This window comes from Apodemus sylvaticus, chromosome 21, assembly GCF_947179515.1.
Source record: "Apodemus sylvaticus chromosome 21, mApoSyl1.1, whole genome shotgun sequence".
In the NCBI taxonomy this organism is placed as follows: domain Eukaryota; kingdom Metazoa; phylum Chordata; class Mammalia; order Rodentia; family Muridae; genus Apodemus; species Apodemus sylvaticus.
In genome coordinates, this window is record NC_067492.1 from 25,404,655 (window position 1) to 25,417,737 (window position 13,083).

The following is a 13,083-nucleotide window of genomic DNA, read 5'->3' on the forward strand; positions in this document are numbered from 1 at the left end:
GGGTTCACACCTACACACCATAAATCTCTTTCATGAGATTTTCCTCTTGGTGTGACTCTCTCTCCTTGGAAGAAGCCAAGAAGGAAAGAAGCAATGAAGAGAAGAAGGGAGAACAGCTGAAGGTCTTAAGCTCAGCTGGGAACCCCTCTCCCCATCTGGGACACCTCTGTTGAGGAGGGGACTTTGCAGAGCTATGTGGTTCCTGAGTTCCTGTGCCTCAGGATGCCCTTCCATTGGGACCCCTTTCCCCAAAGATCTCTAGTTTGGGTCAAGTTGACATGAAACTAGCCGGCACTCACAGTGAAATGAGATCCGCAGAAGGTACATGGAAGTATAAAGAATTATTTTAATAACTACTAAAATGAGCACAAAATTATCATCCTTCGTCAATGTTATCATCGGACCTTTTCTGATAAGGCCGATGTGGACTGAACCGAAGTCTCTGGCACATGAGGGCACAATCAGCAATAGTGCATGTTACTGTCAGGAGACCAAACACCTGCGAACAGAGACACCGTTGTCAGTTTCTGCCACGCAAATGCTCAGCGATCTGCCCTTTAGATCCCTTTCCTGCCAGTGTAGGGAGCTTGCTCTCTGGACTACCATCCAACACTAGAGTGGGAAGGGACATTAGAGAGCACTGCGAAGTGTCCCTCATACCACCCACAGCAAAGGACGAGATAACTGCAGTGAGCAGAACTCACTACCCCTGAGGTGGAGTGCAAGTTGCCTCTTCTTGATTTGCACTGGCATGCATGAGTGCTTGCCTGTGTGCATGCGTGCATACGCGCGTACGTACATGCTTGCGTATGTGCCTGCGTACGTACACGCATGCGTGAGTTCTTCAAAGCCCTACTGACGGTATTTAGCTAATCACGTAGACATTTCTCTCTCCAGTGGTCAGCTCTTTGCTTTTTCTGTCACCAGACTTGTCTGGGGAAAGAGCTGGCGCTGGCAGTCGCTCGAGATTAAGTCCTGGGGACCATAGTCGTGATACAACTTTTGTAGAAGTGGAGTGACACAAATCTGCAGAGTGAACGTTCAAAGGCTGGGCGGCACCCGTGTAAGGCAGAGGAGGCTGGCCAGGCCCGAGGAAAATCAAAGTGAGCAGAAGGGAAAGTGAGCCAACTGCAGTTCCCCCGCAGACACAGGTGGCTTTCCCTGTCTTCTGGGCTGGGCAGCACTCCTCTAATGGCTTATCTAGAGCTGGCTGCGTTCCCTTTACAAATCACTGCTATGATAAAAGTTATTAATGAAATATGCTACGTTCTCTTGGGGAGAAAATAAAATCTCTGAAATTCAATGTCTGTTTCATAGTCAGAGCTTGTCTCAAGCCATATTAGTCCCTTTCCCTCTGCTCAGTGGCCACACGGCTACCGGCCGCTCTGCCGGAGCAACTCCGCTTAGACATCCTTTAAGTGATGAGTGAGAGAACAGAAAGTCAAATGACTGGCTCATCTTTTAAAAGTGTAGACAGACAGAACTGTCTTTAGAACAACTGGGGGTTGGAATTTCAGCATACCTCCTATCCAGAAAACTACAATAATCTCTCCAGAAGTTGCTTAGTGCCTACAGGAGTTAACGTCTAGGGTTCTGACAGTCATGGCAGACCAAGGTCTCTTCTATGTGGCCCTTGCTAAGGTAGAACAAGAAAGTAGGAAGGAAGATGTTTCTAAATCAGCTCTCTAGATTGGAGCCTAGGAAAGGGCAGATGCGCAGATCCCAGGAGAAAACCAGGTGGAGAAACAGGGAACTCACTGCGCTCTGCCCTCTGGGCTTGCTTGCCAGGAGTAAGTCTGTCTAGGATGACTTGCTTCTCTTTGGGCAGCATTCAGAATAACCCTTGGTTTGCAAGGCTTCCTACCACACCCCTTGCAGGGAGGAAATCTGTTATATTGCATCTGAAAAGTTATGGGAATATTCTGTCTCACCTAACAGTGGTACAGATCCTTTCAAGGGGAGAGTTATGAAATGATCATGCTGCTTTTCTTGTTTAACATCGGGTTTTTCAGAGCTAAAAGTGGTAGCTGATTTTAGCAGATTCTCTCTGTCTAGTATGGCCCTGTAAGAAACATGCCAGGACCTCTTTGTTTGCCAGATTCCAGTATGAAACCCTCTCTACTGAAGCTCATCAGAGAATGCATTTGCTCACACAAACTATAAAGCCAGTAGGCACTGTAGGCCAGTCCAGGATCATGTCAGAGTTCCAAATTAATTTGCATTTTGATCCAACTGGAAGAAACCTGAAAGACTTGTACTTACCCCTCCAAGGACTGTCATCGTTGAGGTTTCTGGTACAAGGGCCAGCACAGACACAATGAGCATGCACAATGTAGTTACCATTGAGTTGATAACATCCTAAGAACACACAATGGAGAAGTCAGTGTGCCGTCAAAGACTGTGATATAGCCCTGCAGAGCTCTGGGTTAGGAGTTCTACTCTTGCACCATGGGGTCTGTGGGAAGGCAAGATCAACAGCAGTTGTCTCCCAAATAAATGGAACAACCCCCTAAAATGTTTTGAAGTCTGTTTTTCAATTTTTCAGAATTCAGTATTTTTTAGGAAACTAAAATATAACAGAAAAAAAATCCCATATATTTGTTCTACAATTTACCTGTGGGCATCTTAGAACACATGAATTCATTTAGTTATTTGAGCACATGTATATGTATGTGTGTGTGTGTGTATGTGTGTGTGTGTGTGTATAAACATAGATATAGCTAGAGGGAGAACTCATCTGGGTAGGAAAGACAGATAATTATGCAGAAGTTTTAGGATACAGAGGGTCCCTTAGGAAGCTGGAATGCTTATTTTTTTAAATAGGAAATTTGAAAAAAATTTGCTGTCAAATAACCTTGTTTCTATGGTGCCATTAATAAACAGGAAGCCAGGCATGGTGGGTCACGCCTTTAACTCCAGCACGCAGAACTTTGAGGTCAGCGTGGTCTACACGGGGTCCCAGGCTAGCTAGTGCCACACAGTGTGACCACATTTAAAAACAAACAAACAAACACACACAAACAAATAAACAGAAAACAAATCCCTCACTCCCAACTGAAAACAGCACACATCTAAACAGGTCATTTCCAGATAAGTCCCACCCACCTTCCTCAAGCAGTTGCTTGCCAATTGTCATGTCTTCTAATCATTTCTCCAAAATGAAGCATTTTGACAAGAGAAATTTACATTTTTAGATTGATGTATATTGTGGGAAATTAAATTGTCCTCAACATGCAATGGTCTATGCATGCTTATAAAAAGTAGACAGGAGGCCGGGCAGTGGTGGCGCACGCCTATAATCCCAGCACTCTGGGAGGCAGAGGTAGGCGGATTTCTGAGCTCAAGACCAGACTGGTCTACCAAGTGAGTTCCAGGACAGCCAGGGCTATACAGAGAAACCCTGTCCTGATAAAACCAAATCTAAAAAACCAAAAAAAAAAAATAGTAGTAGCAGACAGGAAGAAATTAATGAAAAAAAAAATAGTAGTTTCCAAAAGAAAAGTAGTTAATGAGAAAAGAGATTTGCTTCAAGGAAGGAAAAAAGTTGCAGCAAATGAGCCTGGTTGTCCTGGGTGAACTCCCCTGGGCTGGATGCTTGGCTCAGGCCAGCAGGCTCCACCCCAGCCAGCAGCTGTGATCGCTGAGTTAGGCTGGAACTGGCTTGGTACAAAAGTGCTGTTCTAGGGAGTGCATAGAGCCAGGGGGGTGGGGAGGGGGGATATGCTTATGTCTGAACACCTATGCCCCCTACAGGAAGTTTAGGATATCATGTCTATTTATTTTTGGGTTTTGAGCCAAGGTTTCAGGCTGTAGCCCAGGCTGGTCTGGTACTCATCCTGTAGCCCAGATGGACCTCCAGCTGCAAGGCCCCAGCTTCTGTCATCTGCACGCTGAGGTCGTTGGTGTGAGCCGCACACCCAGCTTGAACACTGTCTTTACAGGGAAAGCAGAATATTCAGCCAGGCAGGGTGACATAGCCCTTTAACCCCAGCACTCAGGAGGCAGAGGCACAAGGATCTCTGGGAGTTCAAGGGCAGTGAGACCTAGGACTGCCAGGGCTAGTGAGAGAGACCCTGTCAGAAAACAAAATTATAAAGAAAGCCCCAAACTCCAAATATGCTGTGTAGTAGCATGTAGTAGCATTTTCTTGGCATTAATTTCTTGGCAAAATTAATGCCAAGAAAATGGAGAGTTCATAGTCATTTTGAACCTCAAAGCCCTCTAATGCTAGTGAGAGCCTCCTAGTTACCGGACAGAGGCCCCAGTATTGCTACCTCTATCTGTCCAATTCCCTTAGGAAGTAGGAAATTAGAGCAGTGGTGGCCTCTTGGTTATAAGTTGTCTTTCTCACAGTCTTCCTAGAACTTGCCAGTCATGGGAAGCCACCCTGGAGAGAGCTCCGCCCCTCCATGATCCCAGCTGGGGGAGGGGGAGATTTACATGTTGTAGTACTTGTCTTCTTGTCTATGTGGCATTCTTCACTATTCCTGCATGGTTCCGGTCGGTGACACGGGGCCTCCCTGGTTCCTTCCCTGCCTTCCTTGGCTGCTCCTCTTGACGTCCTACATTCTCTCTGAGCTCAGGACCAGCACCTCAGGTCTAGTTCCCACCTCAGCTGGCGATGCTATCAACATTTCCACCTGAAGATGCCCCCGGCCGGGCTCCTTGGCCCGTTCTCCCCCCTCAGCCGCTGGGTGAATACTCCTCTAGGGTTGGCTAAGCTCAGGCAGGAAGAGGGAAAGCTGAAGGGCAGCCTGGGCTAGCCTGGGCTACAGGGTGAGTTCATGGCCAATTTGGGCAACCCAGTAAGACCTTGTTTCAAAATAGAAAAGTCAAAAGAGGGCTGGATGGGCTGGAGAGATGGCTCAGAGGTTAAGAGCATGACTGCTCTTCCAGAGGTCCTGAGTTCAATTCCCAGCAACCACAGGGTGGCTCACAACCATCTGCAGTGGGGTCTGATGCCCTCTTCTGGAGTGTCTGAAGAAAGCTTCAGTGCATTCACATATAATAAAATAAATACAATCTTAAAAAAAAAAAAGAGGGCTGGAGATGTGGCTCAGTGGGATGGTATCTCCCTAACTCGGAAGTGGCAGTAGGAATACTTCCCTAGAAGAGCATCAATGACAGTTGTGCAGAAAGCAGATGTTGCATCCAGTCATGAGCAGGAGGAACCTCATTAAAGAACTCCTTTCTCTCCTCTTACAGCTAAAACCTTAGTCCATGCCTTTGTCATTTTATGGCTGGATTATGAGAATGAGCCTAAGTGGTCTCTTTAAAGTAAACCATTTCTAGTTTGGGCTTTATTTTTAACTTGTATTATATTATTATTTTGAGATAGGGCCCCCCTTCATCTCTCTGTGTAGCCGAGGATGACCTTCAACTTCTGATCTTCCTGCCTCCACCTCCTGAGATGCTGAGGATAGGTGTGTGCTGGCACAGCTAGTGTATGCTATGCTAATCAAGGGCTGCGTTCACATTGGCAAGAACTCTACCAACTGAATTACACACCTCCAGCCTCACATGCCCAGCACTTGCTTCCCAAGATGGTTCCAGAAGGTACCATTTAAAAGCTTCTGGCTTGAGAACAGCTCTGAAGTCTTCTCTCCTTAGTTAGCAGCTTGGGTACAAGCACTTCAGAATCCAAGAGGACACGTCAAGTGCCGTGGAGGAAGAGGGGGCAGTTTCCTGTTTAGCCAAAGAAGGGATGGAGAGTGGGGGGCGGGGTGCTGGGGAGATGAGGTACTGGGATGCGACTTGAGAGAGAAGAGAGAGGTAAAAGTTAAGTTGTTTTTTTATTTTGTTTTGTTTTGCTTTGTTTTTGTTTGTTCTAGAACTTTGCAATCCCTTGCTGAAGCGCCACTTAGACCTTGCCCAATAATTTCCATTTGTCTATTTTGATAGCTGTGGTAGCCCCTTGGGGCCATTGATGGGGCAAGCATTCCTAAAGGTATAAGTGGGACTCTTGACTCTCCTGCCTGCTCTTGGGACTCTTTTCCTCCTGTGGCGTTGCCATGTTCACTTTCAATATGATAGCTTTTGCTTCATCTTATTGTATTTATTTTGTTATGTTTGCTTGTTATCTCTTAGAAGTCTATTCTTTTCTAATGAGAGACAGAAATGCAGTGAATCCAGTGGGAGGGAGTTAGGAACTCAGAGCAGCAGAGGAAAGAGAAACTATAATCAGGATATATTATTGTATGAGAAAAGGATCTATTTTTAATAAAAGAGAAAAGCAGAAAAAAATGGGAGGGGAGTTAAGAACATGCTCTAACTTATTAACATGATTCTAAATCTAAATTTCTTTAGAACATTCATACTAAAGAGGACTCCCAAACAGAAAGGGCAGCCACACCTACTGGTACATACAGTAAAGAGAATTTATGTCGTGTGGCTGCCCTGAGTCTCTGAGGGCCTTCCCCAAGAAAAACACGGGGAGCTTAGCAGTTGAGCAGAGATCACCTTAAACATTTAGGAGAATCAAGTTGTTGACTAAGGTGCCTTCCTATGGCTGGAGAAGTAGTTAAGTTTTAATGCTGAAGTTCATCACTTACAAGCAAAGACCAAAAGAAAAACCTCATTATCTTGTCAAGTCCGCACATATACAAGACTATGAAACAGAAGATGATGGTGACTTCAAACCCAGTGATAACGATATATGGTTCAGGGGCTTGTGCAATGATGAAAAAGGTCATAGATGCCACAGTTACCACCTAGAAGGAGAAAACAAAGACTTAGTCATGGATCATTCAGTCGGCTTACTTACTATGGGAAGGGTGTGTGCATGTGTAGTACTGGGGACTGGATCCAGGGTCTCGGGTATGTGAGTGCTGTACCGTGAGTTACACATATCCCAGCCCCAAAATGAGGTCTAAAACCAGTAAGAGCTCCGTCATACGCTGTAGACAGGAGAGGCATGGCCAACGTGGGTCCTGAGTCCTGCTCATGGTTTAGAGGACTAAATGACCTGTTCAAGTGCAGCTAAGCACTCCACTGGGCTGCTCAGGTCTGTCCCCTCAAGCGCCTGTCTCCCTTCCCTCTCAGTCTGCCCCCTCAGCCAGCTCTTCTCCTGTCTTCCTATAGACATCTGGGTTGTCTTCTGTGAAACTCCCCCCACCCCAAAGCCCTTTGCTTTCGCCTCTTCCCCAGACAAGCCCTGTTCAGTTCTGCTTGCTTGTTTGTTTGCTTGTTTTCTGCTTCTTGCTACTTCTCAAAAACATCTGCATCCTGGCTGCCTAGAATTCTTCACCGTCCACTCCCTCACAGTTGCTTAACTCTTAGTAATCTGCAATCTCCTATTGAACTTCAGTTGAATGTTGCCATGAGGGGAAAGATGAAGGGGAGGGTGGGAGTGGAAGAGGAGGAGGAAGTGGGTAGGAACACTGTCAGAAGAAAAAGAAATCTATGTGCATTTTTATGTAATTCCTCTTACTAAACACATGGCCAGCTGAAGTCTGGAAACAACCTAAATGATACCCGTTAGTGAGTGGATAAAGAACATGTGATCAGAGCTGGGAGGTATGAGAGGTCGCTAACTTAGCACATGTGAAGGCCTTTGTTAATTCCCAGAAACACATGGATGCACACATGCATACATACACATACCACATACATACATGTATGCACACCCGCACACATGCTCAGGGACACACAGGCATGCATGGACACACACATACACACAGGTGCTCACACTCATGTACATACACATGCAGGTGCTCACATGCACGAAGGGCAGGGAAACAGGTCTATCCACACAATGGAATGTTAGCAAAAAGAATGACGTAGTCATATGGCATAGATGACTCTCAAAATAAATATGGAAGATGACAAGATGAGTAGACAATATGTTATTCGTCAAAAATTCTAGAAAATAAAAGTTCACCTGCAGTTACAGCAAAAGCTATATTTATACAAAACAGAACTAAATTTTATATAAAATATAGTTATAGAAAGCAGATGAGTGGACCCCTGGGGCTAGAGTAGGCAGGAGAAAGGGATTACCGTGGCCATGAGGAACATTTTAGGGGTTTGGGTGCCAATCATGTGCCTCTTAACAAACAGATCCACTCTGGGAAATACATTGAGTGATTTTGTTGTGCAAATTATCATAAAAATACAGACACTAAGATGGTGCTGATATCACCAGGTGACATCATCTCACGGGACTGCTGGTATATAAGCAATCAGCTCAAAACTAAGGTTTGCCATGCATGGCTGTATTGATTAGCCTGATTATGGTGATAAGTTCATAGGTATATATCTGTGTCCCATTGATCCAATGACACACACAATGGAAATCCAAGTGTCTTTCCTATCACCTATGGCAACTCGACCGTCTAAAAAGTAAATTTGTTCACATACTTTGTCTATTTAAAATTCCTTCAAATCTGTACTCTCTATTGTACAGTCCCCCTTTCACGGTGTGTCTTGGATCTCAGAGTCAGCTACCATCTACTCTAGCAAAAATTCGCCTGTCCATTTGTCCAGTGGTCACTTCCCAGGCCTCATTTACTTCTGTCCTCCTGGTGTTGCATGCAGCTGATCACAGCCTCAAGTTTCTTCACTTAGCACCCAGGACACTACGACTTGTCTTGTTCTACAGCCCTGACAACCCCGCCCACCAAGCTCGTTTTCTCTTGAAGAACTTTTGTTGACTGAACACAAAAGTTTTATGGCGCAGGGACTTCTGTCTTGGCGACAGAATTCTGTGAGTTAGGAATCTGCTTTTGTCTTGGTTGCTCTTTCTTCCAGCTAGTAGCCCAGAAGTTGGAACACATTAAATAGTCATAAATAAATTGTGTAAAGTTTTATGTCTCAGGCATGCAGTGCCCATGGCTGCCAGAAGAGGGGGTCCCATTTCCTGGAGCTGGAGTTACAGTTGGCTGGGAGCCACTCAACATGAACTTGAACAGACCCCGCCCCCTGCATTCTCTGTAAGGGCAGTAGCTGCAGCACTGAGCTACATCCAGTCTCTCACACCAAGTAGAGAATATCGGGGTCTGGAGATTTGGTCAGTGATTAAGAGCATATATTGTTCTGGTAGAGGACCTGGATTTGTTTTCCAGCACCCCATGTCGGTTCACAATCACCCATAACTCCACTGCCAGGCGACTGGACGCCCTTTTTGGACCTTTGAAGTTACCAAACATTCGCGTGGTGCATATAAATACAGGCAGGCAAAACACTATCACATAAAATGAATAAATCTTAAAAGAAAGAAAGAAAGAAAGAAAGAAAGAAAGAAAGAAAGAAAGAAAGAAAGAAAGAAAGAAAGAAAGAAAGAAGAAGCAGAAGAAGAAGCAGGGTGGTAGAGACCGATGGAACTCTGTGATTTTTCAAGGCCAGCCAGAGACATGCTATGAGACCCTCTCAAAACCAAAACAGAACAACAAAACACAAGTTATATTACCCCCCCCCATCTCTTTCAGTGTTCTGAAACTAATGTAAAACCCCAGATCACCAGTCACCTTCTTGATTAAATAAACCAAAGGCACCTCTCCCTTGGCTCCGGAGTACTTTTCTGAATGTCTCATATGAACCATAATTTGGTGCTATTTCTCAGAACCACAGATTTCTGGTATGGGGAAGCTTTCATATACATATTTCACTCATTCATTCATCTGAAGTTTGAATCTCCTTTACAACAACCTCTCTAGTGTCCATCTACCTGTGCCTTCTGTCGCCTGGGAAATACTGCCTTCTCTGGGTGTCATTTAATTTTGACACGCCTTCAATATAATAAACTCTTCATGTTATGTGGACAATTTTGTAACTTTTAACCATCTCATGTCAACTGTCCAAAATTTTAAAGGATTTACTTTTGAGTTTTCTTACATTCCTTTTACTATGGTATTTCGTAAGTGAAGACGAGGGCTTTTAGGTATGGTTGAGGAGAAAAGGAAGTGGAAGTGGTCAGATTGAATTGAGCCAGTATAGGAGGGAGCGGAGGGGGGGGAGGTGTATGGGGGGCGAGAGAGGGGTGGCGGAGGGGGAGGGGGAGGGGAGGGGGAGGGGGAGAGGGAGGGAGGGAGGGAGGGAGGGAGGGAGAGAGAGAGAGAGAGAGAGAGAGAGAGAGAGAGAGAGAGAGAGAGAGAGAGAGAGAGAGAGGTGGGGCACCAGGAGAACCTGCTGAAATGGCTAGTTTATAAGGAAATGAGAGGGAAGGGAAGGGAATCCCAGCCCTCGGGCAGATCAGGTTTACGTAGGGGGCGGGGTGAGGAGTTCTGGGAGGAGCTACAGGTACTGAGTGAGTCCGGTCCAGTTTTCTTCCGGACCTGGCAGTCTGTACTTCTTCAACAAGCTGAGACCATTACCCTTTAAAGATGATCTCCTTTCTCCAAAGTGCTGTCCAGAACAGAGAGCAATGCCCCTGTTATGACTGGAGCCCTAATACGGGCAGTTTCCTCTTTGCTCTCGCTCTGGGTTGTATCTGCTCTAAGTTCGGTCACATCCAATATCCGACTTACACTGAGTAAAAGACCATCAACTTAAAAATAAAAGAACCTTAAAAAAATCTTTAAGGCTTCTGAGTGGTGACGTTACAGCTGCCAGGTCTTGTTATCACCAAGTTCTTAAAACGACTGATAGACCCACGGACGTGTCCCTACTCCGTCCGAAGGGGAAGCCACCCTACCCTACAGTTCTCCGGACTGAGCCACGGAGCAATCAATGCCTTGCGTCTGGAAAGGCGTGGCTGGAAATCAGGTAGCCGAGCAAATGCTGCTCCAGGCTTCCGAACCCACTTCTCTACCCAGGAGCACTCCTGACCACCGACTGCCCTGCGTTCCCGCCCGGGTCCTCACCAACCGCAGCAACTTCACAAAGCATTTCAGAGTGCAGCAGAAGGCCCGATCGTCGACGATCTGTGGAGATTCCATCTTGCCCACAGACCCAACAGTCACGCCTCTCTTTCAAGCCTTCTCCAGGACTCGCGCCACCACCTCAACTGCCGGGGCTGGCTGGTCCTGCCGGATCCACTCTCAGCCCAAGTCCAGCGCGCGTGCGCACTAGCTCGGGCTGCCCATTGGCTCCGCCTGCCTGTGTCTTTTTAGTTTCCAACAGTAGCTGAGACCTGGAACCTGTCAGGTCGCGGTGCCTAGCCTAACCCAGGCCAGATGCCCACCACTGCTCTGCCCTGGAGCTTTCCTGTAGAGGAGCATTGTTGGAGTAAGCAAGGAAAACCCAAGAACGCCAGTCGGCCTCCTCGCCATTTGAGCATCTCAATGTCACCTCCTTAGGATTTCCCTTGGCTACCTAGTCTAGAACTGCCAGTCATTCCTCTGCATTTTTTGAGATCCCATTCAGATTATAAGTATATCTCCCAGGAAAACATTGATTCACTGGTAGTAAGTTAAACTTAGGCAAGAGCAGTTCCAATGTTCGGTTAGTCTGATTGACGATGGATAATGAGAATGTATTGTTTTATTTAAAAATTAAAAGGCTGCAAGAAAACAATTTGAACGTTTTCAGCACAGGAATTATTCCGAAGTGTCAGACTTATCCTGATATGAATATTACACAATGTGTACATATAATGAAACATCCCATGGTATCTTGCAAATAAGTAATGCATCAGTTAAAATAAAAACAAATTCTATAAAGCAAGGATCTGTCTGCTCCTCTGCTCGCACGGTCCCCAGGGTCTGGGGCACTCATCAATAGCTATTGAATATATAGCCTGAACGCATGGTCTGGCCCTGTCAGTCTGTCCTTGCTCTCAGAATGTGCAAACCTGTCTCGAGTACTTTTGGCTTCCCACTGCTGTTAGTTGTCTCACGGTTTATAACGTGCTCCAGAGTAGCCGGGACTTCCATCTTGGAGCATTTCATTGTAGACACAGGGAGTAAACATCCCTTCCGTTACGTGAGCTAAGTTTTAGGATTTCTCTTGGATCACTGGATAATCACCTGCTTCTCTGTGATAAAACAAACACTGGCCCAAAGAAACTCGGGGGTGGGGTGGGGAGGGAAAGGGTTATTTGGCTTACAGGCCTGTAGCCAAGGGAAGACGAAATAGCAACTCAAGGCTGGGACTTGAGCCAGAGGCCAAAGCAGATGAACTAACCGTGTTTACTGGCTTCTGTTCTCTGGCTCGATCTTTCATAAATACCCTGAGCTCACCTGCCCAGGGACAGCACTGCCCATAGTGAGGAGGCCCTCCTTCATCAATTAGCAACAAGAATGTGCCCCAAGGACACGCCCACAGGCCAATCTGACACAGCCCATTTCTCCAAGGAGGCTCCCTCTTCTCTGGTGTTTCTAGTTTGTGTTGCATTGGTAAGAACTAACTAACTAGCACAGCACCGCAGTCCATTTACACCTCTTTAGATACTGCCCGGCTAAGACCTGTTCATCCTGCTGAATCTGATCAGCAGTTACCAACAATCTTACCCCAAGATGCTTGCTTTCAAAAAAGAACAACAACAACAACAAACAAAACAAAACAAAACAAAACAAAAAAACAAAACCCGCTGACTTTGATTTTGAAGATTATATTTGCCTTTGCTAGGTGCCTAGCAAATGCACAGGAAGCCCTGTTAGGGTGATGTCTTTTTGTCACAGATCTAAAAGAGTCAAACAAAAACCTGAAAATGTCTTTCTGCTTCCTGCCCAAGATGACTGCTAGCATCTTGCCACCGGGAGGAAATGGAAAACTTCTCCCCATGCATTGTGCATTGTAAATGCCGCTTTCCCGAGGGGTCCGACATTAAAGTCCAAACATTGAAAATGTCAAAGGCTGTGGACATTGGACAATGGCTTTCATCCCTTCTTACCGAGTCCCTCACACTGGGTAATGATGATGGGGATTAAACCAAGGGCCCTTTAAAGGACAAGGACAAGCTTGGAAAAGGGTGCCCAAGTTGACAAGGTCTACTTGCAGAGTTCTTCCAAGGAAAATACATTACATCCTGAGTAGGCGGTGCGAGGTGTGGGTAGAGTAGGGAACCAGGGAAGTAATCAGGGAACTAAGGAACCAATCAGCTGTTGGCATTATCAGCCATCCATTCTCTAAGTTTCACTTGGGTCAGGGCCATTCTTCAGGGCAATCCTCACTTCGAATCTTTTCGGTGTAGCCTCGAGTGAGAAA

At 46.0% G+C, this 13,083-nt stretch overlaps 1 protein-coding gene across 1 annotated transcript; it reads right to left on the minus strand.

Annotated features, from left to right (window-relative positions):
• Positions 1-322: 322 nt before the first annotated feature.
• Cklf (chemokine like factor) lies at positions 323-10,991 on the minus strand. Its single transcript, XM_052166885.1, has 4 exons — positions 10,800-10,991; positions 6,552-6,710; positions 2,263-2,358; positions 323-499 (listed from the first exon to the last, which is right to left on the minus strand). The coding sequence occupies exons 1-4, from the start codon at positions 10,872-10,874 to the stop codon at positions 377-379; spliced, it is 453 nt and encodes a 150-aa protein (XP_052022845.1). The 5' UTR covers positions 10,875-10,991; the 3' UTR covers positions 323-376.
• Positions 10,992-13,083: the final 2,092 nt, after the last annotated feature.

What these genes read in the sequence shown, in the direction of transcription:
- Cklf (XM_052166885.1), bottom strand. Translation starts at nt 10,874, where the DNA reads ATGGAATCTCCACAGATCGTCGACGATCGGGCCTTCTGCTGCACTCTG. An exon ending in TTTTCTTTTGGTCTTTGCTT is followed by an intron (nt 2,359 to 6,551) that starts GTAAGTGATGAA and finishes GTGTGTTCTTAG; the next exon opens with GATGTTATCAACTCAATGGT. An exon ending in CGATGACAGTCCTTGGAGGG is followed by an intron (nt 500 to 2,262) that starts GTAAGTACAAGT and finishes CTCTGTTCGCAG; the next exon opens with GTGTTTGGTCTCCTGACAGT.